At 39.3% G+C, this 24,862-nt stretch overlaps 1 protein-coding gene across 1 annotated transcript in view; it reads left to right on the top strand.

The window, feature by feature from the left end:
- LOC140242403 (DNA topoisomerase 2-alpha-like) overlaps nucleotides 1–24,545 on the top strand; it is a 37,940-nt gene extending 13,395 nt beyond the window's left edge. Inside the window, exons 15-33 of the mRNA XM_072322139.1 lie at nucleotides 1,382–1,491; nucleotides 1,923–2,015; nucleotides 3,201–3,315; nucleotides 4,091–4,212; nucleotides 8,084–8,232; nucleotides 9,027–9,258; nucleotides 10,225–10,424; nucleotides 11,119–11,257; nucleotides 11,851–12,046; nucleotides 13,865–14,115; nucleotides 14,812–14,895; nucleotides 15,378–15,581; nucleotides 16,227–16,320; nucleotides 17,545–17,727; nucleotides 18,377–18,625; nucleotides 19,738–19,845; nucleotides 20,315–20,455; nucleotides 21,894–21,988; nucleotides 22,544–24,545. Of these exons, the coding sequence (XP_072178240.1) occupies nucleotides 1,382–1,491; nucleotides 1,923–2,015; nucleotides 3,201–3,315; nucleotides 4,091–4,212; nucleotides 8,084–8,232; nucleotides 9,027–9,258; nucleotides 10,225–10,424; nucleotides 11,119–11,257; nucleotides 11,851–12,046; nucleotides 13,865–14,115; nucleotides 14,812–14,895; nucleotides 15,378–15,581; nucleotides 16,227–16,320; nucleotides 17,545–17,727; nucleotides 18,377–18,625; nucleotides 19,738–19,845; nucleotides 20,315–20,455; nucleotides 21,894–21,988; nucleotides 22,544–22,732 (2,954 nt within the window). The 3' untranslated portion in view covers nucleotides 22,733–24,545. The remainder of the gene's footprint in view (nucleotides 1–1,381; nucleotides 1,492–1,922; nucleotides 2,016–3,200; nucleotides 3,316–4,090; nucleotides 4,213–8,083; nucleotides 8,233–9,026; nucleotides 9,259–10,224; nucleotides 10,425–11,118; nucleotides 11,258–11,850; nucleotides 12,047–13,864; nucleotides 14,116–14,811; nucleotides 14,896–15,377; nucleotides 15,582–16,226; nucleotides 16,321–17,544; nucleotides 17,728–18,376; nucleotides 18,626–19,737; nucleotides 19,846–20,314; nucleotides 20,456–21,893; nucleotides 21,989–22,543) is intronic.
- Nucleotides 24,546–24,862: the final 317 nt, after the last annotated feature.

The following is a 24,862-nucleotide window of genomic DNA, read 5'->3' as shown; positions in this document are numbered from 1 at the left end:
GAAACTCCCATAAAGTATTGAAAGTGGAAGGTAACATTTAGTACATTTTTATTGACCGTTAGATTTTGAATTGAATTTTCCGGGACTCACCGTAAATTCCAGTACATTGCTAGGCTACCTTTGCAGACCCATGCACTGCATGTGTGTCCATCATGTATATTTTGTGAAGAAAGTTCATCAAAACTTACAAACATTTCTATATACATTCTTTCCACACACTCTATATGTTATTACATCAGCTCTTATACTTACAGATTTGTGTTTATAGATTAAAAAAAAAAATACAGACGACTGCAACAAAAAGGCTTAACCCTAACTAGGCCGGGGGGGCCTCCGAGGCCCCCCCCCTCGACGTTCCGCGCGATGAATCGCTAACGTGAAAAGCTATCGCCGCGACGTTTCATGACTTTTTTCTTTTGAGTCTCCCGCATCTTTTGACACCAAATTTGCGATGCCCGGGCGCGCGGTTCCGAAGTTGCGCATAAATATGTACTTGCATGTCAGACCAAAAATTGCTCAAAAACGTGAATTTGTGTATAATTTCAATGGAAACTGTGCTTACAGGCAAATTTCATAAAAGCATGATTATTTGGGGGTTTTATTGATTAAAATCAAATAATAGCATATTTTCTTGTTCGAAACAATGTCGCGGACAAGTTTCATCGAAAAAACAAAGAAAAACATAAAGTCGAAAAAACAAGGAAATACATAAGAAATTCAAAAAACAATAAAATACTTAAGAAATTTTTTCTGATGCCGCAATTTTTTTCTCTTATATTTGCTCAGGACACTAAAAAGAATATTTACACAAAAAATGTGCCCATTTTGAGCTTTATTTAGTGATTTATACCAAATTGTCTGATTTCATGCATCATTATGCATAAATTGGCATAATTTAGCATAAATGATAATCCTTTTTTAATCTGACTTCGTGGTACCGTAGATTACATCATAGGCAATGTGTGTGCCAATTTTCGTCGACGGCCGAGATCTGGAGGGGGGCCTGGGAGGCCCCCCCGGCTCTATGATCTACCTAAATAGCCCGGCCTAGTTAGGGTTAAGTGTGGCTGACACACAGAACTACTGAGAAGTTGAGTTTTGTGCATTATTCAAATTGTAGATAACTGTTGACTTCCACATTTCTCAGCAGTGCCCTGAACAAGTCCCCTGAGGTTCATATTTAATGTTTTGCTGCATTTGGGAGGTCTGTAAAAGGTATCCCCTACCTTTAACCCTTTGCCTGCCTTGAGTGTCAATTGCCACAGAAAACCCCATAGCATTGTACACAGTGTACAAAGTCCCTGGCACAGAATGGGCTAATTCACCATTGCTTTGGTTCGCTGCTGTCCCTTTCATGGACCAAATGTTTAACCCCTTCCAGGTCTTGGAACCAGCACGATGAAGGAGGCCAAGGAGTACTTCAGTGACATGCATCGTCACAAGATTCCCTTCAACTACGAGGGACCCCAGGACGATGAGGCCATCGTCTTGGTACGTATCTGGGAAGTCCTGATGTCATTGCCATTTCCCTCTCTTGATAATGGAGTAGACATACAGACATGTTTAACAAAAGAATCTCCCTTTACTCTGCATGTGTGGTTAATTTTTGCGGTGTTTTTACTTTTCGCAAATTTCACATGTCAACAGATAATTGCAAAAAGAAATAACTCGCAAAATTTTGCGATATATCCTCTCCATGATGGATTCATTATTTTTTATCTAAAAAAAAAATAATAATTACTTCTCATTCTGCCACTAGTTCTCAACTGGGGATTTTTGCAAGAACTCGCAAAGTATTATTCCCGCGAAATATATTGCCTATATAATAGCTGTATTGAATTTCCTGACTTTGCTGCATGTTGAATGTTAGTAACAATTGGATGTTGATGGTAATGTTCATATGATCTCTTTGACATTCACAGGCTTTCAGCAAGAAGAAAGTGGAGGAGCGTAAGTTGTGGCTGACTGAATTCCTGAAGGAGAGACGAGAGCGCAAGGAGTCTGGCCTTGGAGAGGTACACACTTTTTAGCATAGCACTGTGCATGAAAACTGTGATGAAGTCTGATAATTCCACAGTGAAGTTATTCATATCTAACCATATGATTGAATATCGGTATTTCCTAGCACGGCCCAGTCTGGAAATACTGAATTACTGTAAAACCAGAATTTTTTTTTGGTGAATTTTGTGAGGAGCCAAGATTTGCAAAATTAAAATGCATGGGAAAGTTCTTGTCTATACACTTATGCACCAAATGCCAGAGGCAGTTTGTGGAAATTTCATGCCGTAAAAAAAAAAAGTACTTGACTCCTATTTGTGAAGATTTCATGCTGCAAGTACTTCTGGTTTTGCAGTAGATTGATTTGTTTCACTTGGCCCCGAGGCAAGCAATGAATGCTTGTAAGAATGCAACTACAGGACTGACAGTTCTGAGTCCCCTCAAAAGGACTAGGCGATGATGAAAGTTCCTCGCCGCATTTTGCAAACTCTGCTGCCAAGGGACTTAAAATCAGGATTCTTGTGATTGACAGTCTTTGGTCTACTCGTTTCCATGAAGCCACAACTGCTCCAACTTGTGTGTTTTACTTTAGAATAGGCAGTTTTCATTTTGGTCCTGGAATCTACTCGGCAGCCAGTGATTGAATATAGTCATTATTCACATGCCACGTTTGTAGATATCATGTGTGTTTGATTTTTGCTCCCATTCTGTAGCGCACTATGTGTGTGTATGGTTTGGGTGAGCAGGTTTAGTACTCCAAGAGAACATACTCAAGTCTGAAGTACGAATTGCAATATTGCATTTACTGTGATAGGAAAGTCACGCACTCTCACACACTCACACATGGTATAAATTAACATAAAAGAGAGAAATCTCATGGAATTGGTTCAAGTCATCATCAGAAATATACCAATTCTTACTCTCATTTTCAGTATTTTATATTCTTGTTTTTTGCCAAAATACTGCAGTTTACATGGAAAATAATGTTTTTCCCTAAATTGTATTACTACACGTCTATCTCAGGAAAGGTATATATGCTGTTTTTCCTCCAAAAGTACACCTTTTCAGCCCTCTGAACATTGCATTGTTGTGTCCCCTGTATCTTGCCCATGTTAAAGTAATATCGTTCAGAAAAAAATAAAAATATATTACCATTTCTGACACCCCATTTGTGATGTTTGTATCAAATTCACTTTTCAAAGATGTACCTGTACAACAAGGACACCCATCAGATCAGCTACAACGACTTCATCAACAAGGAACTTGTGCTGTTCTCCAACGCAGACAATGAGAGATCCATTCCGTCCATGCTTGATGGTGAGAGTGGCTTATCAGTCTTTGGAAACTTTCTGATGTGCATGAAAAAAAATGTAACAAGACCCAATATGTTTATTTGATGTTTTTTGTTCCCTAAATCTTCCCTTACAATTTTTGCGGTGATCTGATAAGATGATTGTAACTGAATTATTTTGTCATCTTTGTCAAGCAACAACCCTGTCAATAATACTATTATGGATGAGTCCAGTTGTATTATTTGCTTCATTGATAACTGTATGCACGGTTTAGCAAGGTTGGATGAAAATCTAGACTTATCTTGCTGACCTACACTGTCCGAAGATGTATTAGAGAAGATAGAATTACTGCCAAAAGTTGACACACCTTTTCTTGAATTACGATTTTACTGTTTGAGACTACCAAGGGTTGTAAGACTGCATTGTGCTTTGAACCAGTTAAACTACCGATGTTGTACAAAAATTACTGAGAGTAAAATTACTGAAAGTATTCCTGATGAAAGTACTAAGAAAAAAAATTCTCTATGTGATAATGCTTGAGCCTCTGCAGCAAATAGTCATTACTTAATCATTACAACTCTAGAATAATTTTTCAAATATTGTGTGATTTCTTCTATTTAAATTCATTTCAATTAAAGAGATATAGTGAACCTTTATGCACAAGCCAATTATTAGGTAATGGGAAATTTGGGTAACTTAAATTTCGTTTTATGACCCCATTATTTCTTCAATTCTTGGTGCCTCTGAGCTGTAACTTTTCTTTTTCTTCTGTCCACCTTTCAAATTGGCAATCATCGTAGGTCTCAAGCCCGGTCAGCGAAAGGTCCTGTTCACCTGTTTCAAGAAGTATGAGAAGAAGGAGATCAAGGTGGCCCAGATGGCTGGTGCAGTGGCTGAGCTGTCAGCCTACCATCATGGTGAGGTGAGTATCGTCGTAGGTGCAAATGCTTTTTGTTTGTTTGTTTAAAATCCATCTAAGAAGATGGCTGGATAGCCCATATTCAGCTGCAATAGCTGGTCTTCCTTGGGGTCCAGTTGGATGTGAGGCGGGACCACTTCACCGGGTTAAACACCCTGCTCTTTGCGCTGAATAAAGCGGGATCTTTTACGTGCGTGAGTAGTGACTCTCTCACACATGGGACCTCCATTTTATGTCCTATCCAAGGGACAGAGTGTTGCCTCTTACTATTAAAAGGGGAGAGCATGATTACACACAACATTGCTCAGTGCGGCTTGGGAATTGAACCCTGGTCTTTGTATCGTGAGGCAGACATCCTACAGACTGAGCTAACTCACCGCCCTTATCACAAGAACTTGCATATATATCTATAGTGCTTAGTGGGGAAATTCTCCTGTAGACTGACCTTTGTGGCTCTACAATGCACACAGACTAAGAGTATCAAAGTCTTGTTTCCTTTTTTTTTTTTTTTAAAGGCTATCACCAATGAAGCGAAAATGGGATGTCAGTAAAGATGTGAGAGAAATTTGAAGGGTGTTGGGAATTTGGGTCTGACTATATATATATATACAGTCAAACTCGGATACCTCGACGTCGGATAAGCCGAATATCACTTACCTCGGGGGCAAAATGAAAGTCCCGATTGTTCCTATGGAGTTTCCGTGTATTAAAATTCGCGTAGCTCGAAAAAGATAACTCGAAGTTCGGTTACCTCGAAGGGAAATCTAATGTCCCGATCTTAATTAACTTATTGTTTTTCCCAGCCTGTTGCTCGAATCGAAATTGCAAACATCACTCAGCATCTCCGATTAAGCGCGCGTGGACAGCGAAGACAGGTCACAAATGTTTTCACACTAGATTGTAAATATTCTGAGACCAGGGGCCCGTTGCATAAAACTCCAACCGGGTTTTTTCCGGTTGAAATCACAAAATTCTGGTTGGAAGCTCCCAACCAGAGTTTTTATGCAACGGATTTTACATTCTTATGTTAGCAACCTTAAAAAATTCAGGTTGGGCAAATCCCAACCTGAATTTTTTAAGGTTGCTAAAAAGTTTTATGCAACGGGACCCAGAACAATCGCGCGCCCAAGAAGAAATACCCGATACACAGCTGACAAGGAAAATCCCCAACACACGTACATGGTATGCACATAGCACCCGTGCCAATATGGAGTGCTTTACGATAGCACTACGCGCTGCCCCATCATTTGCTTTTCTTTAACCACTGTGTTTTGATTTTTGATCGAGACAGTCATACCATGCGCGTAGATTTCTCAACCGTCGGGGCGCACCTGCTTACGTTGACAGTTATATCTTTGCCATTAATCACGCTCCACTGTCTAAACATCAATCTCCCTCATAGTGCCTTTTTTAAAACTACATGTATTTTTTTTTTTTGCCTTTCACGAAGTTTACTTCCCCGAGAACGCAAGCACTGAAACCTTTTTTTTTTTTTCCCCAGCAATGCGATTATGAAAATCTGGAAGTATAGGCCGATCACAATGAAGAATAGAATACACAGGGCTCCGCACTTATCAGTTTTATCGGGCCACCAATATCATTGATTTTTATTTTCTGGTGGTCGAAAGTAAAATCTGGTAACAAAAAAAAAATCTGGAAAAACATTACAAAAACTAAATCGGTCCTACTAAACAGAGACAAATGAATATTAAGCATTATTGAAGTGCTACAGATGCCCATGTCTAAAACAAATGAATAGAAAATTCAATCATCTTACTCTGTGTTTAAAGATTTGACAAATAGGCGTAGAGATTATTTAAAAAGTTGATGCCCATTATATTGAGGAGGTCAAAACTTACGTTTGAAATGAGAAAATGGGAGCATTTGCTGACATTTGTTAGCATCCGACATTTGTTTTAGCATTGTAAAAAGCCGAAAGTTACCGTTATTCATTTTTAAATGTAAAAGCAAACAACCGACATTCATTTTAGAATCTTACGGAGCTGAATACTATCCTAATCCATTTCCAATCGTGAAAGCAACCATCCGCTATTTGTTTTAGCATCTAACTGAGCGGATTAATACCATTAATCATTTCCAAATGTTAAAGCAACAATCTGTTATTTATTCTTGCATCGTACGGAGCAGAATATTACCGTTATTCATTTCAAACATCCGACATATATTTCATTATCGAACGGAGCCGAATGTTACTGCTGTCCACTTCCGAAAGTGAAATAATCATCTGACAATTATTTTATCATCGCATGGAGCCGAATGTTACTGTTTTTCATTTTTGAACGTCAAGGCAGACATCAGACATTTTGGACCGTGAAACATATAGCTGAATGTTACTGATATTTATTTCGAAATGTACCGTAGCAAATATCCGATATTTTTTTTTATCATCGTATGGGGCAGAATGTTACTGCTGTTCACTTCCAAACATGCCAAACGTAAAAGCAATCATTCGACATGATTAGCATCTTCCGGAGCTGAATGCTATTGACATTTACTTTCGAACGTAAAAGCACACATCCGGCATTTATTTTATCAGCGTACGGAGTTGAATATTATTGTTATTCACTTCAGAACATCAAAGCAAACATTCGACATTTATTTTAGCATCTTCCGGAGCTAAATGTTATTGTGATTTACTTTCGAACGTAAAAGCAAACATCCAGCATTTATTTCATCGTTGTCAGGAGTTGAATATTATTGTTACTCTTTTCCGAACGTCAAAGCAAACATCAAACATTAATTTTACCATTAAACGCAGCTGAATGTTACTGTTATTCATTTCGAAATTTAAAAGCAAACATCAGACAGTTATTTTAGCATCGTATGGACATGATGGAGCAGAATATTACTGCTATTTTCTTCCGAACATAAAAACGATCATCTGACATCTATCTTAGCATCTTCTGGAGCCGAATGCTATTGCTATTTACTTTCGAAAGTATAAGGAAACATCCGACATTTATTTAACCATCGTACGGAGTTGAATGTTATTGTTTTTCATTTCCGAACGTCATAGCAAAAATTCGACATTTATTTCAGCGTCTTCCGGAGCCGAATGTTATCCTTATTCATTTCCGAACGCAAAATCAAATATCTAAGATTAGTTTTAGCACCATACGGGGCTGAGTCTTATCGTTATTCATTTCCAAAAGTATGAGCAAACATCCGACATTTATTTTAGTATCATACCGAGTCGAATATTGCCGTCATTCATTTCCACAATTAAACGCAAACCCCTGACATTTATTTTAGCATCTTACGTAGCCGATTGTTACCGCTGTTCATTTTCACAAGTAAAGGCAAACATCCGATTTTTTTTTTTTTTTTTTTTTTTTTTTTGGTGGCGCGATCGGGCCACCAAAATCTTTATTTCTGAAATTTTGATTTCATTTCCGATTTTCACTCAATTCATTCATATAAAAGTTGATTCAATTCAAATTGACAAGCATGCAAACAATCAGTAGGCACTATAACAGACACCATGTTGAACATCGATAAACGTCGAACATCGATAAACATCGGATAAGTCGAAGAAAATTCGACGTACGCGTACCTCGAAATTCGCGTACGTCGAACCATTTTCTTCAGTCCCGACGAATTCGAGGTATCCGACTTTGACTGTATCACTATATCTTCTCTTGTTCTTCATCTATTCTCATTCTGTTCTTTTCATTCTTCTCCTTCCTCTTCTTCTCCTCTTCCTTTTCCATCCAATATGTTCTGAATAGTCCCTGAATATTTATTCTTCAATCTTGCATGAACCCTGCACATAGTAAATCACTGGAATCAACAGCGATACGAGAACTGACAAATTCCAAATCACTGTGCATGCCCTTGTGTTTGTCCCCCACAGCAATCCCTGATGAGTACCATCATAAACCTGGCCCAGAACTTTGTCGGCAGCAACAACCTCAACCTGCTGCAGCCCATCGGTCAGTTCGGCACCCGGCTGCACGGGGGCAAGGATGCTGCCAGTCCCCGTTACATCTTCACCCAGCTCAGGTATGTTTGGATTGGTGTACATGTAAAATGTAAATGTTTAGGTTTTTATTGCTTTTTCGATGAAATTTGTCAGTGACAACCCTCTCCAGAGCGTGAAAGTATGCCGTTAATCGAAATATACATATTAATGTGTAACTTCGAAACCATGCACCCAGGCATCACAAATAATGCAGTGATGTCAAAAGATGTTATAAAATGGGCTTTAGAAGCTCTGCAATCTGATTGGTCAATTGTCATGCATTGATTTTTACTGATCCACACCGAGCCATGCATCCGGTAAAATCCGAACGCATGGCTCAAGTCTTGTATACAGTGTTGTAGGTGTACCGGACGCATGATGGGGAAAATGGTTGTATTTCATGAATTTACGGGTCCATTTTATAACACAAATGATGGACAGGCCTATTTCGTGGATCAATGAGAATTGGATGCTCTCGTTTAACTTTGGAACAGTCTAAATCCCACTCACTGCGCTCGTGGGTTTAAGCAGTCCCAAAGTAAAACTTGCGCACCCAATTCTCACCGATCCACTCTGTCCTGTGCATCATTTGTATACTGGAAAATTGAAGAAAAAGTTGTGAACATTGCAGCACTAGCTTTATTTTGGGATGGCAACATATAACATGGAATTAGGGGGACCTATATATGAGTATCAAGCTTATTTATCTTCTTTTTTTCCCCTTTTTTTTCTTTGCACATTATCAATGACTCAATGCAGCATAAATTTTGTTATGTACACAAACACACACACATAACAAACGTTCAAGCTATTCATCTGCTCTTCTCTGTCTTAGTTCCTTGGCTCGTCTTCTCTTCCCCGCCCACGACGACAACCTCCTGACCTATCTCTACGACGACAACCAGCGCATTGAGCCGGAGAACTACGTGCCCATCATCCCCATGGTGCTGGTCAACGGCAGCGAGGGAATCGGCACGGGATGGAGCACCCGCATCTGCAACTACGACGTGCGGGAGGTGGTGGCCAACATCCGCAGGCTGATCGCCGGGGAGGAGCCTGTTCCCATGGTAACAGCAATCATGACAATTTACAACTTCTCTTTCTGCCGTGATTGTGGGTGTGTAAATATTGAGTGTCTGTCTGGCCAAAATGAAATGAATATTCATTACATTTATCTTAGCTGGCAGGAAATGTTATAACTATGTCATTTTTAACCCTATTCTAACTGGGCTATTTGAGACCAAGTTTTTACTGAGGGGGGGTCAATTTGACCCCCCCTTCAGATCTCGGCCGCCGATCGTGCGATCGCTGTGAAATTTTGCCTGAAGATAGAGCTGGATGTAAACTACAAGATAACATGGTCATACAATAGAAGAATATTGCCTTTCTATTTTTAATAAATAAATTATGCAAATTTGTGCATGAAATCATATTTTCACCTATAACTCCATTAAAAAGACTGGAGGATTGCTAAATTTTTGTGTCAGAATTCCTCAAGACACATCAAACAATTTTCTTGAAAAAAATTAGCACAATCGAAATCAATTTCTTATGTTTTTTATTGTTTTGTTAATTTCTTATGTATTTTATTGTTTTTTCGACCTTTTGTTTTCTATTGTTTTTTTGCCAAAATTTGTTGTAGGCACTTTTTCAGGCTTATCTACACTAGAATTGATTAATTTCAATGGTTAAAAGTTGAAATAATCTAATTTATATAAATTTAACCAAAAAACACAATTTGCATTGGATTTGCACACGATATCATGAATTTGAACTGTTTTTTGGTTGACATGCATATGCAAAACATTACGTAACTTCAAAACGGTGTACCCCGACGTCGCAAATTTGGTCTCAAAATATGCGGGAGACTTCAATGAAAAAAGTCGTGAAACGACGCGGCAAAATCTTTGCGCGTTGCGAAATCGTGGCGCGAAACGTCGAGGGGGGGGGTCAATTTGACCCCCCCCCCCAGTTAGAATAGGGTTAAAGCCCTTGTTTCCGTTTTCAATCACTTTTGCGGCGTTACTTTTCAGCTTCCATCTTACAAGAATTTCAAGGGGACCATCGAGGAGCTGGAGCCAAACCGCTACGTCATCAGCGGTGAGATCTCCGTTGTGGATAACACCACCATTGAGATCACGGAGCTGCCCATTAGGACCTGGACCCAGGTGTACAAAGAGCAGGTCCTGGAACCAATGCTTCACGGAAGCGAGAAGGTCCAACCCATGATCACGTAAGGGTCCAAACCTTGGTTTTAGTTTTAGTCTCTCGTGTCTTCGTTGGAAGAGTATCTTGTACATGTGCCTCACATGCACTTGGGATGAAGTGATAACTCATTATTGCAATAATCATACAAAGTACAATTGTATTCATGACATATTATGTTTCTAGCTTTTATCAGAGCAATGCAATGATAGCATTTGCAGAGAAAAAAAAGGACCATTGGTAAGGAAAATGCTTGAAATCACACAAACAATGATTTTGTGAGTTTATCTTCAAATGACTGAAAAAGATTTTTGTGCAAGAAAAAAACTTCCCAAGGCAGGTTTGTTTGTATGTTTGTTTGTTTGAAATACAAACACAGGGAAATTACAGCAGCAGGTCAGTGAAAATTAAAGGCCAAATAGATATGAATGATTGAAAAAAAAAAATTGAAACTCAGCTGCTATGATGTACAATTGCCAATTCAAACAGATTATCTCAGACCCATTTTTTTTTTTTTGTTAATGATATGGCTTTCATTCAAACAATGTTGAATCAGAGATTAAGTTGATAAATAGATAGAAGCTAGAAGTGAAGAATAGTGTTCTGATTCTTCATCTGCGTTATATGCGAGGATGTGAGAGATGATGACTCAGAAGGCACTAGATTGCTCCATAATTGCAGAGTTTATGTAGACTAATTCATTCCAATTCTGTTTTTTGCAGTGATTACAAGGAGTACCACACGGACACGACGGTCAAGTTTGTGGTCAAGATGAGCGAGGAGAAGCTCCTGAAGGCCGAGGAGACTGGACTCCACAAGGTCTTCAAGCTGCAGACCACCCAGTCTCAGGCCAACCTCATGGTAAGCCAGTGATTTGAAAAAACAAAAACAAAAAAAAAGCTTCAAAGAGCAATATTCCACACCTTGTTTGATCAATACTAGTAGTTGATAGTCAAATTGAGTGTAATCAAAGGAACAGGATGGCAGAAGTTTTGTCAAAATCAGATTTGAAAAGTTATGGAATGCTCAAAGATTTTAATGGTGATATCAGTAGCACTCACATATGCTGATCAGAGATGTTATCACCTTGCCACACTCCCTTTTGTTTGTACACAGAAACGCTTAGAAGATTTGGTTTTTGATTGATAGACTAGCAGCGGCAACCAATTACCCCTGAAATATACTCTTTCTAGGTTTTTACCAGGCTGTGACAATTTGATGCATGTCTTTATTTGATTTCATATCATAGGGAGATTAGTTAGTAGTGAAGATCCATCTGCAAGCACATAAAGAAATGCAAGGAAAAAAAAGAAAGAAAGCAGTTAAGCTTGAATGGGAAGTGTTTATCCCCTCGTACTGATGTATGTGTTGTTGACTTGTATTGACGTGGACTGAGTACTCCACTTTGTGGCAGAAACATGAGTGAAGAGGAAACTTTTTTCCCATCGTTGTAGGTCCTCTATGACAGCCATGGGTGCATCCATCGCTACGAGAGCGTGCAGGAGGTCCTTCGCGAGTTCTTCGCCATGCGTATGGAGCTGTACCACAAGCGCAAGGCGTACCTTGAGGGCATCCTAGAGGCCGAGTCATCTCGCCTCAACAACCAGGCCAGATTCATCATGGAGAAGATCGAGGGCAAGATTAAAATTGGTGAGTCCCAAGCTGTATTCCAGGGATGCCAGTTTCGCGGACAAAAGTGTAAATTCAGGCCCTGGTAGTATCAGAGTTCAGACCCTTTTAGTGCAAAGTAGCTTCCCGATGGTGTAGATATATTTCAGGCCGTTTCGCTCTGAGCGGCATCCCTGCCATTCTATATGGCAGTGTCCTCTGCAAATGCCCTTGGAAACAAAACTAGTACTGTCAGGACTGTTAGCTTTTCTTTTTCTTCCTTTTTTTTTTTTTTTTAAAGCATCTAATATCACTTTGATATAACAAATATGCAGATAGTATGTCAATCCTGCAATCCCGTGTGTTCAAAAGTAATCTTGTTTTTTTTTCCTTCGATTTTAAAGTTGTCAGGACTGGTGAAGAAACTAAAAAATTAACAAACAATGTGATCCCCCTAAATGCTTGCTGTCATTGCTTGTACCATCTCTGTGATTAGAATGACTGACTCATCCAGTGACATCTTCAAAGGCAGTGGAATGCTCCAATCGTATGTTCCCATGTTAATCCCTCTAGCCTCTAAAGGGTGCCAGAGGCGTATATGTTTTTTGCCGGTTGTGTGTCCATTCCTCCATCATCTCTCAAGATCTTGTTTATGTGACTTAACCCTAAAAAGACTGGGGGGGGGGGGGCTTAAAGGCCCCCCCCCCATGACATTTCGCGCGATTACTCTGCAACACGCAATGCTCTCGCCGCGATGCTCTATGACTTTTTTCTTTCGAGTTTCCTGCACATTTTGACACCAAATTTGTGACGCCCAGGGGTACGGTTCTAAAGTTACATAACTTTTTGTATATGCACTTGAGGCTGAAAATGTCTCAAAAATGTGATTTTGTGTACAAAGTCAATGCAAATTGAGTTTTTTTCACATGGTTCATATAAATATACTTATTTTTACTCTCAATGGCTAAAAGTAATTTGTTTTAGGAGTATTATGCTTCAAAAAGTGTCTGCCACAAATTTTGTTTAAAAAACCCAACAAAAACAAAAGGTCAAAAAACAAAGAAATACATAAGAAATTCATAAAACAATAAAATAAGTAAGAAATTAACTTTGATACTGGATTTTTTTCAAGTACATTTGCTAAGAATGCCACAAAGAATAATTAGACCAAAAATGAGCACTTTTGGAGCTTTATTTACTGATTTAGATCAAAGAGTCTGATTTCTCGCATAAATTAGCATAAGTAATCAAAATAAAATAAAAGAAGGATATTTTGGAAAATTTAAATATACGATCTTGTAGATTACATCGCATACTACCATTGTGCAAATTTTTGCAGCGATCACGCGATCCATGGCCGAGATCTTAAGGGGGGGCCCCTTTAGGCCCCCCCCCCCCCAGTCTTTCGAGCTACCAAAATAGCCCAGTCTTTTTCAATGAAAGAAACAAACTGATGTGACGGATGGATTTTCCGCGATGGATTTTGGTGGATCATGGTGGATTCATGCTGAAGTGTGGTGAATTTTCTGCAGACTTGATCAGCAGACCCAATTGCTCTAGTTCTTTGTGAGGACTTCGTGTCTTACCGATAACTACAAATGGGCATAGGATGGGCAGAGATATAGGTGGAAGGAATACCTCCCCCCACCCCACCCACCCCCAAAGCTTGTAGGAATAATTGGATTTAAGCATCTCAAGAATGGATATTTATTTGAAGTGAATAGATGTTGTTTAGGAAATTCTCCAAAGCACCAAACGATTGGCTAATGTAAGATCATACAGATCTTGAGGAGGAGCTGGTTTAATAATGCCCTTTGACCCCTGCATATTTTTTTTTTTATTTTTTTATTTCACCATCAGAGAATATGGCCAAGAAGGACATGATCCAGCTGCTGGTCAAGCGAGGCTACGACTCGGACCCGGTCAAGGCCTGGAAGGAGACCCAGGGGAAGGAAACCGCCGACTCAGAGGAGACCGGCGATGAAGGGGACGGGGCGACGTCGGAGTCTGGACCCACCTCAGGACCGGACTACAACTACCTCCTTGGGATGGCCCTGTGGAGTCTGACCAAGGAGAAGAAGGAGGAACTCCTCAAGAACAGGGACCAGAAGGTATGGGGGCTTTCTCCCTTTAACTCTTGGTGTTCCACGTTTAGTTCGCATGCCCGACTCAATTAGACGGCTTGCCAACTTTTTATACTTTGCTCAAACACACAACTGCATGTTGACTGATAGATAAGTGTCCCACAGTACATTGAAAGCCTCAAAGCTTTGTCATAAAATTATACATCACAGCCAAGCTTGTAATTTTCTCTACAACTTCGCTGTGTTGCATTTCTAGCATGGTATGCATGGTAAATGGTATGCATTTAATATTCTTGTTTATATCTCTTTAAGATCTATAATGTTTGTTTTATGTTATAAGTGCTGTCTGGGGCAAATTATTTGTATAGGGCCCCATTTCTCTCTCTCTCTCTTCTTTCGATCTTTAAAATAAGAACAACAACATTTCTAGCATAAACAATTAAAACAAAAAAGTTACATGGCTTTGAAAAAGATAATGTTTTCCAAACGCTCTCATACATTGCATTTTCAGAATAATGTTGCACACAGGGGATAAGGAAATTGCAGGTCACCAAGTTGTTATCATTGTAAGGGATATGCAATCCTATTAATTGTGATAAACAAAATGTAATCATTCTTAGAATTTGGTATCAATATACTCCCAAAAGACTCGGCACATGGGTGAACATAACACTATATTCCTCCGATCGTGCAATCATTTGTGTTCCCATTGCCCACTGGTAGGCCCAAGAGCTTGAAGTCTTGAGGGGAAAGACAGCCAGCATGCTGTGGACTGAAGATTTGGATGGCTTCTCCCAGGAACTGGAGGTGAGTCTTTCTGCCACTCCCCTTCTTATGACTGCTTTGTCAGCAGATTCAATCTGACCCAAGTTATAAGCCAGATGCTAATCCACTTTCAATCTGCATGTATTAAACTGAGTGATAAAAAAAAAAAACGGCGTTAGAGGTGTTTTAAGATAATCCACAAGAAAGGTACAATGTGTGTGGAATTTTAAAGTTGCATCTTCTTTCTCGAAACATTAGGTCGTGTATGCATGGGTCACAAGTACATTATGATGAACAGCATTAATATAGTGGCAATCATCTGTAAAGAACATTCAATGGTGCCAAGCTCCCACAATATGCCACACATTTATCCATCTGTCCCTATTTGGTTGCCATATTCATGTTCTTTTGGTTCAGTCTCTTTCTTAATAAAACATTTTTTTTTTTCTCATTATAAAATCTTCCACAGGATTTAATCATCCCACTTAAATTCCTTTTGTTCTTTTCTCACCCTCCCAACCCAGCGAGTCGAGGCCCAGGAAAAGGAGGAGGAGCTCAGTGGGGTGGTGATGGCCGCGCCCAAGGGGGCCAAGGGCAAGGGTAAGCCCCGTAAACAGAAGCTTCTCACCAAGGAGGAGACCAAACCCTCCCCTTACGGACGCCGGGTGGTCCCCCGCATCGACCCTGCCCTCAAGAAGGCAGCAGCCAATGCCGAGAAGAGAATGAAGGTAGGGTACTCTTGTAGTTCTTGTAGTCTTTGGTCACTCTCACACTGACCCATGTCTTAATTGTGCTTGTAAAACCAGAAATTTTCATGTGCTGTAAACATCAATATTTTTGCGTGATTACTTTTTACAGTATCCTTTACCAGACTACTCTCATGTCAGTGCATTTACCTATTCCAAAGTGCATCTGCTAAATCCTGACGAGGCATTATTGTATTGGAGGAAAAAAATCTCTGAATATCCATGTAGAAGTTGGAAAAAAAGAAGAAGTATAGATTATATCTTCTAGTAATATGCTCCAAATATTTAAATTGCGGGACTCTCTTATATCTTGGCAATTCAATGATTGCTTCTTCGTATTGGCTAGACCAATGGTGTGAGTCAATTGGCTGTAGTAATGAGGAAAAGCTACTTTTTGCTGGAATAAGTGCTGCCAGATCCCTCAATCACTGTGTGGCAGCCTTGAGCCCTTTGAAGTGCTTGCTCAATTGTCCTGGCAATTCAAAAACATGCAGAGGTCAACATACCTGGCCATCCAAGCATGAAAAATTAATTGCACCAAAATTTCCACAAGTACCGTATTCCCCATTACCATTTGTGAGGATCTTGTGTTACACATCTATGCAAATTTTATGCCAATTTGTGTAGAAAGTGAAGGAGGAGCCCAAGACTGAGCCCGAAGAGCCGGAACAAGAGAGGGAGCCCCTCTCACTCGCAGAGAGACTCGCCAAAGCCAAGTCTGGTAAGTATCACTAAACTTTTCTCATCGGTCCCTTCCCCTATGTTTTGGTTTCTGCCATATCTTGTTTCATCCTGCAGATTCCAGTTGTATTTGCTATTTTATTAAATTTCATCATTCTCCAGCTAGTTTTCTGTTATCATCGTTGATTTCTTGCAATGTCTTTCAGCTACAGGGAGCACTTTGGTAGAGTAAATAGTGAGCTTTTGAAAGCATCCCTGACTTTTGCAAAAGGTTCCCTGAAAAAAAATCAAGTAACGTTTCTTGTTTTAACAGGAGAATGAAAAGCCTCTCAAATTTTGGAATTAATTCCACATTATTATGTGCAAAAACACAGAAATATCCCGTTAATAAAAGCTACAGCTATGGAACCGCCCAGATTCAGTGGATGTGTGAATTAATGTTGGCAGTTCTGTAAATGTATGACTTAAAGGACAAGTTCACCTTCATAAACATAAGGATTGAGAGAATGCAGCAATATTATTAGAACACATCTGTGAAAGTTTGAGGAAAATTGGACAATCGATGCAAAAGTTATGAATTTTTTAAATTTTTGTGTTGGAACCGCTGGATAAGGAGACTACTAAGGCTTGTGATGTCATATGAGTACAACAGTATAAAGAAAATGTAAAGAAAATTCGACATATTTTCACTTTTTTCGCTTAATAAAAGAGCACATGACTTGCCTCTTTCTAAAGGCAGTGGGAATAATATTACCCATAACAATATGTCAGTAAAGAGTCAAGGGAATGTGTACTTTTTTCAAAAGATGAAATTTTGTGAAATTCTCTTTATATTTTCCTTATATTGTTGTACGCATGTGACATCATACACTGCAGTAGTCTTCTCATCCAGCGGTGACTGCACAAAAACTTCAAAAATTCATAACTTTTGAACGGATTGTCTGATTTTCCTCAAACGTTCAGTGATATGTTCTACAAATATTGCGACATTCTCTCATTAATATGTTAATGAAGGTGAACTTGTCCTTTAACCAACTGCAAACCTTGAGTGCCACATGGCACAGAAATATGTGTGATTATTGGTGTTTACCAAAATATCTAAGTGATATTGTTTTGACTAATGTACATCTGACTTTCAGTGTTAATGATACAAGTAATTATTATGAGGTACAGTGTGCAAATTGCTTAAATCTTTGCATTGATTGGCTTACGCATGCCATAACTTTTTATCAGTGTAATTATAAATATTTGCTCATCTTCGTAGGTGGCAATGCACTGTCAAAGGTCAAGAAACAGACCACGCTGGACTTCAAGCCTGTGACCAAGAAGGTCACCAAGAAGAAGGCCAACCCCTGGTCAGACTCGGAATCGGACGCCGATGACGACATGCACATCGATGATGACTCGCCAGTCGTGAAGCGCGAGAAGGCCCCAAGAAGGAACGCAGGTATGCAGACACATTGCTTAGCTTTACAGGCCTTGGACGCAGTGGCACTTTACTGAACGTGCCATAGCAATAGACTTCAAGTCGCCATTCGATGAAAGTGTGATGATTAAAGGCATGATTTACCATTTGCAGATGAAACAAAAACCCAGCTTTAGTGCTTCAAAATAGTTCTATAATGTGAGTGAACGGAGTGTCAACATCTGACAATGAGATATGTTTGATCAGTCATATAGGCCTCAACTGTGACATAATAGTGAAGCAATAGTGATGATAATAACAGTAATAACAACAACAATAATAATTATGATAATAATAACAATAATAACAACAACAATAATAATAATGATAATAATAATAAATAGCACTTATAATAACACTTGATACTGGCATTTCTAAGCGCATTGAAACGGAAAAAAATGGTGAATTGGAGTGATGATGAAAATATGCACAATGACCTATCAGTGATTGACACTGTAATTCCTGCTTGTTTGCTCCTCAGACTGAGAAGAGCAAGTCACATACAACAATAAATTGTTCTGGTTCCTGTACACTTCAGGTGATAGGCTTTTAGGTTAGTGCGCAGAAATCTCATATCCTGGTCCCAGACTAAACTATGAAACGTTTGATGTCTTCCTCCAAAATCTTCCAGCGACGAAGATCAAGTACTCCTACAGCGATGAGGAGGACACGGAGGAGTTCGAGATGTCGATGCCGAGAGACATGTCCGACGAGTCATACAAGATCGACGAGGTTGCGGACGAGGACGACGGGGCCAACGACTGCGATGGCTCCTTCATCGCCCCTCCGGCCAAGAAGAGGACCAAGCGAGCGCCGGCTTTCTCCGACAGCGAGGACGAGGGCGGCGACGAGGCCAGCTCCAAGAAGGCAGAGTCAACAGGTTTACTATAGTTTTTACCATTCTGTTTTATTTCAGTCTGCCCAATTTTACAATAATCTAAGATGTGTGTATGCTTAGATAAGCTACAAATAAATGCATTTTTTTTTTTTTTTTTTTTTTTTGACTGACTGCCTTCTTGGTAGAATGTGAAATATTTCTGTGCAATGGTATAAATAATCTTCAAGCATTGCATATGTACTGTTCATCATTACTTGTAGAAATATGCCAAGTCCCCACTTACTGTCTTTTGTGGAAGAATGCTGCAGAATTTAATTATAGGTTTGGATTCTCGTAGTAGATTTTAACCAAGTCTAGTAACAAGTGTGTGGAAGGTGCAGATAGATGGATTGTTAGACGAGAGACACAGATCTATTGATTCACTAATTGATTGATTATTGCTTGATTGAGTGAGTTCATGAGTGACTTTGTGAATGAGATGAGTGAGTAGATATATCAGAAAGAGATAGAGGAACTGTGAAAGGAGGGATTTTTTAAAACCTGAAGGTAGGGAATCCCATTTGCATGTCTTAAATGAAGAGTTGTATGAATACAGTGGTATGTTGAAGAGAGTATCATTTTAGAAACTCCCATAAAGTATTGAAAGTGGAAGGTAACATTTAGTACATTTTTATTGACCGTTAGATTTTGAATTGAATTTTTTTCGGGGCTCACCGTAAATTCCAGTACATTACTAGGCTACCTTTGCAGACCCATGCACTGCATGTGTGTCCATCATGTATATTTTGTGAAGAAAGTTCATCAAAACTTACAAACATTTCTATATACATTCTTGCCACACACTCTATATGTTATTACATCAGCTCTTATACTTTTAGATTTGTGTTTATAGATAAAAAAATACAGAAGACTGCAACAAAAAGGATTAAGTGTAGCTGACACACAGAACTACTGAGTAGTTGAGTTTTGTGCATTGTTCAAATTGTAGATAACTGTTGACTTCCAAATTTCTCAGCAGTGGCCGAAACAAGTCCCCTGAGGTTCATATTTAATGTTTTGCTGCATTTTGGGAGGTCTGTAAAAGGTATCTCCTACCATTAATACAGAGTGGGAATCGATATACAATTTAAGTCACTTCATATTTTTATCCACAGATGATGCTAATGTCGTGGAAACAGCCCCGCCTAAGCCTGCCTCCAAGGCTGCCAAACCGGCAGAGAAAGCCAAGCCAAAGGCTGCCAAGAAGACTGCCAAGAAGGGTGGTGAGTCTAATTTGCCCTCTGCTAATATCCTGTATTCTGTATTTTAATGAACCAATACTAACTAAAATCTCCCACATAGAATTTGAGATACCAGATAACATGGATAAACAGGAAGTATGACCATGTGAGATCCGTGGAAGATACGAGTCTTTCCCTTAATACTTTCTAACTTCTTGAAGAAATAAACATTTATCTTTTCAAAATGTACCATAATTCAACATAACAGTGATAGATGTAGCATTACCAAACCCTTCCCAAGTCTATCTTTTTTTTTTCTGTGTGTGTGTGCTTTTCTAACTTTGATAGAGCGTGCAAGGCTAAATTCCATTTGGCCGAAATATTTTGCGATTTCTCAGTATCAGGCGTGTAATGGATTACAAACTTACGATGACAGTGTGTGCCTGTGACAAAACGAGATATTCCTCTCGCATGAACCTATCTGTGTACCAACGTTCATATCTCACATTAGGGTTGGACGACAAGCAACCAACAATCACGTCCATGCTGAGCAAGAAACCCGCCACCAAGAGGAAGACGGAGTCGGCGACATCCAACGAGGAAGATTCTGCTCCGGCTAAGAAGAAGGCTGCCGCACCCAAGGCAAAGAAAGGTGGGTCCTGGTACTTGCCCTCTCTTCCCCCTCTGTACCACTCGCTGGCACCAGTGAATTTCTGTTTCCCCTTACTTCCTGACGTACTCAGTAGACACCTCTTAACACTGATAAAGCGGGTTTTCTTGTGCAGGGGAACCTTGTTATAATGAGGACCTAAGAACCATGGCAATTACATATATTACTGTACGAGCTGAAATTTTTGCGATGATTTTATTTTCGCATATTTCGCGATTCGCCTTTGAACCGCGAAAATAACAACATGCGAAAATAACAACGCGCAAACAGTTATGTTCAGTTAGACCGTCGCAACCGCGAAATTAACAACATGCGCAAATGTCCTCCAAGTAGCAATTCGCGAAAATATCTGTACGCGAAAATTTCAGCTCGTACAGTATAAGGTTTTTACACTATACTGTATGTCCCCAAAAGAATTACAATGGGAACTTCCACAATGATAACTTTAAAAGTAGTGAATCAATCCAAATACAATTTCAGGGTATGAAACTATAACTCATTGCCCACATCTTACAGAAAACCCCATTTGATTTGCTTCAGTGGTCAAAGAGAAATGAAGAGTTTTGTAGAGCTTGTCAGGAATCCCTTCCCTCCAATAAGTTCTGTCCATTGTGTTCACACACTAATATCCAGTTCCAAGAGCATCCAAGTGCTAATCTTGGAAGAGTCACGTCCACAACATGCTTCACAATGATTCACATTTCTCTGTGACCATTTAGCCAAATTGAATGGGGTTTTCTGCAAAATATAGGTAAGATGTTAAGTTTTAGACCTGGAAATATTAATAAGACAGTTTAATCATATTGGAAGTTATCAATGCAAAAATCTGATTGTTTTTTTTTTTGGGGGGGGGGGGTGGGGGGACATACTGTATGCGAAAACAAAGAAATATTTAAGAGTTGAGACCTGCAAAATTACCCTGTTATAAGATGATTTTGTTAAATCTGACCTTTTTATAACAAGGATCCACTGTACAAAGTCAGCAGAGGCGTACATCAGGATACTTATATTCTCTAATGAGGATGCTTTATGATCTTGTTGATAGACCTCCTTATATTTTCGTGCCTCAAATTCTCTTTGCAACAGTCACAAAGCCAGAGTATCTAACTCCACTTTGTTACAACTGATCAGTTCTTCGATATAAATGGCTGTATGAAAGTCAACATCAATTTCATCACTACATATATCAATTTGATAAAGCTCTGTTAGGGAAAGTGAAAATGGCCTTGATAGCATTAGTGTTACAAGAAATCAACCCATTGAGGACGGACCGATTTTACTATAACACACATTTCCCATAGACTCCTGTCCGAGTATTCCTGGGACTTGTCTTCAATGGGTTATAGAGAGCATTTCTCTATCTGGATGCTTTTGATGACATTGATAAAGAAGATGTTGCTTTCTTCATATTCATGTCCAGTTGCCAAGTCATCTGCTGCATCCACCTCAGATAGTGAGGATGACGCCTTCAAACCAAAGAAGAGTATGGCTGCAAAGAAGGGTGGGGCTGCCAAGGTAAGATTTTTACTTGAATTAGCCAATTTCCAACTGCACATGCCCTCAAATCTCTGCAAGTCTTCTCCACAATAATTTAGTTATTAACTCTTCTGTGTACCAGTTTCTATTACTGATACATGCATTTTAGCACCAGCATACCAGTCTACATATTTTAGTTGCTGCTATGTTGGGCAGAAAAGGCTTTGGCAAGCATTTTTGTCAAAACATTCTGTGTTTGTACCAGGTCCGAATAAACTTCAAATGTGTGAATTAACATGTCTATATGCCCAATGTTGATTTGTTGTACAAAGTATTAAGCGAATTGCACTACGCCGAGATGAAACAATCATGCCCAACTCTCCTTCGCATAGTTCAGGGAAGAATATTTTTGAACGCTTGGTTTTGTTAGCTTTGTCTGTTAAGTTTATTGTTTTGAAATGTAATGACAAGTTTTTGCCATCAGGAACACAAACTTTTTGCTAGTAAACCTGTGGACTTCTCATGTCAGAAATGAAAGGTTTCGATTTCAATCATGGTATGAGGTCCAATTTTTTGTTTTTCCTCCTCTCCCAGCCCAAAGCCAAGCCAAAGAAGAAGGCCATGAGCTGGTCCGACGAAGACGAATCATTCCGCATCGACGATGATGACAACGACGACGACGGCGCCAAGGATGCAGTGCCCCCTCCCAGGAGGGAACGGCAGGGGCGCGCCAAAGCCCCCGTCAAGTACAACTTTGACGACTCGTTCGACTCTGACTTTTAAGAGTGCAGATGGTGCAACTTTTAACTGATGCCCTTCATCGTAAGACGTCGGGACCAACTAAGAATCAGCTGAAAAAGACCAAAGCATTTTCTTCCACCACAGTCGGATGTTCTTTGGTCTCAACTCACACAGTGCGGGGCTTCTGGCTTTGGCTTGCTACAACAGTATTACCTCAACATTTATTTTCTTACAATCGTAGGGTTTGCGTTGAATGAGCCGTTGCACCTTGAAGAGATTGAATATATGCAAAGTTTATTGCTGGATTTCATTACTATTGAAATTCAAATGGCACATACTTCTTGAAAATTTTTACATTCATCCTTTGATATGTACACAAATAGCACTATGGCCCTATCAAGCACATTGGCACCATTGTAATGTTTCGTTCCAGGAAATATTCATATATTTATGAATCCTAATCACATGTTAACATATGCATGTATATATAACACTCTTGTCTGTTGATGTGACGACAACTATTAGAGAAGATTACTTGTTGGTATGGACTGATATTGGTCCCCTTAGTGGCTGTAAATGATAAGATATTCCAACAGGACTAGAAAACCTCTTTAGAAAGCATGTTTTCAGCCCTAAAAATTGTGACACATGGTAGCTTAATTTCACGGCAGTGGTTGAAGTGACAATTTCCTCCAACTTTGTACAGTGTATATAACGATGCACTTTATTCACTTGCGTAGGAGATGAATGGAAAAACAGAATCTGAAATGTCAGTCAACATGGGTTGTGGCATACTGCACTGATCATCAGTAGTGGTAGAACATGGGTAGTCACTGGTAGCAAGGGTAGGAACATTATTATTCCACTGTTTATAGCATTGCCACAGCAACCATTTTGTATTTATTTAGAGTACCCTGTATGGCAGGTCTCTTTAGATGTATGCATATGTTCCCCCCCCCCCCCTTGTTGAAAGTTTTAAATGCTAGTAACCAATGTATTTCTATAAGTAGAAGGGGAAAAAAATGTAACAGGCAAACTTTACTCGCCAACATGCTTTGATGCTATACAGAGTTGTCAACTGCTGCAAATATGGGCTTGACTTAAAGAAATATATCATGAAATGAAATGAACTTTGCATACATCCAGTTTGCTACAGCAAAGAAATGAATGTAGAATAGAATATTTTGAGAATAGAAGTGGGCATGTTGAGAGATTAATGGGTTTTTTGGAATATCATGCTGCAAATACAAATGTCAATAATTACAGTGAGGAATCTCAACTTCCCATCTGCTTGTGGCATTCAGAAATCACATGGACAAAGTACAGTATTCTTATTCCAGATTGCCAGATTGAAATGTAAATACATGTACAAGCACTTTTTATACTCCTGTCGGTGTGAATGATACATATTACTTTGATCAATCCCTTTTTAGCAATTGTACCGATTTTTGTATTAGCACGGTCTCGATCTCTCTATCAGACTGCTTCAAGATCTTCGAGGAAGATTCTCATAAACTCTTCTGTATGCAACCATCAGTGCGTATAAACTCAAATCATATCACATCATGAATAATTACACTATTCTAGTTTGAATCTGGAAGTGCCTAAAGGCCTCTACATAGACAGGACACTTTCAGTTTACAAAACCATAAATCTCTGTGACTACATTAGTCTTGTTGCTATGTGTAAATAGTTTTAGCTTATTTGTGACGTTTGTACTTGTACCTCAAGTAATATGTGTTTGTGTGAATGGTACAATGACTGTACCAACTGATCTTATTTTATTGAGAGAGAGCAACATGAGTTTTGGTCTCTCCAACAGCAATAAAATAGATCTTGGAGAAAAAAAAAAATACATCCTTCATGTCCTTTGCATTTTTCCATGTGTCTTTGCCCTGTCCATATATGGTGAACGTCCGTGTCTGTGCCAGTGTCTGTGTGTGTGTGTCTGTGTATTAAAGGGTTTGTGTCTGTGTGTGCATCTGTATCTGTGTCCGTTTTTGTGGCTTTGTGTGTCTGTGTGCATGTATGTGCCAGTATCTGTGTGAGCATTGGCATGTGTGTTTGTGCCTGCGTGTGTCTGTATCTCTGTCTGTGCCCGTGTTTGTGTCTATGTGTGTTTGTCTGTTTCCAAATAAAACATCACGGGGACACATACCTGTGCTGATCACA

The sequence above is a fragment of the Diadema setosum genome, chromosome 19 (assembly GCF_964275005.1).
Source record: "Diadema setosum chromosome 19, eeDiaSeto1, whole genome shotgun sequence".
Taxonomy (NCBI): Eukaryota; Metazoa; Echinodermata; class Echinoidea; order Diadematoida; family Diadematidae; genus Diadema; species Diadema setosum.
This window is presented reverse-complemented; position numbering and strand designations above follow the sequence as displayed.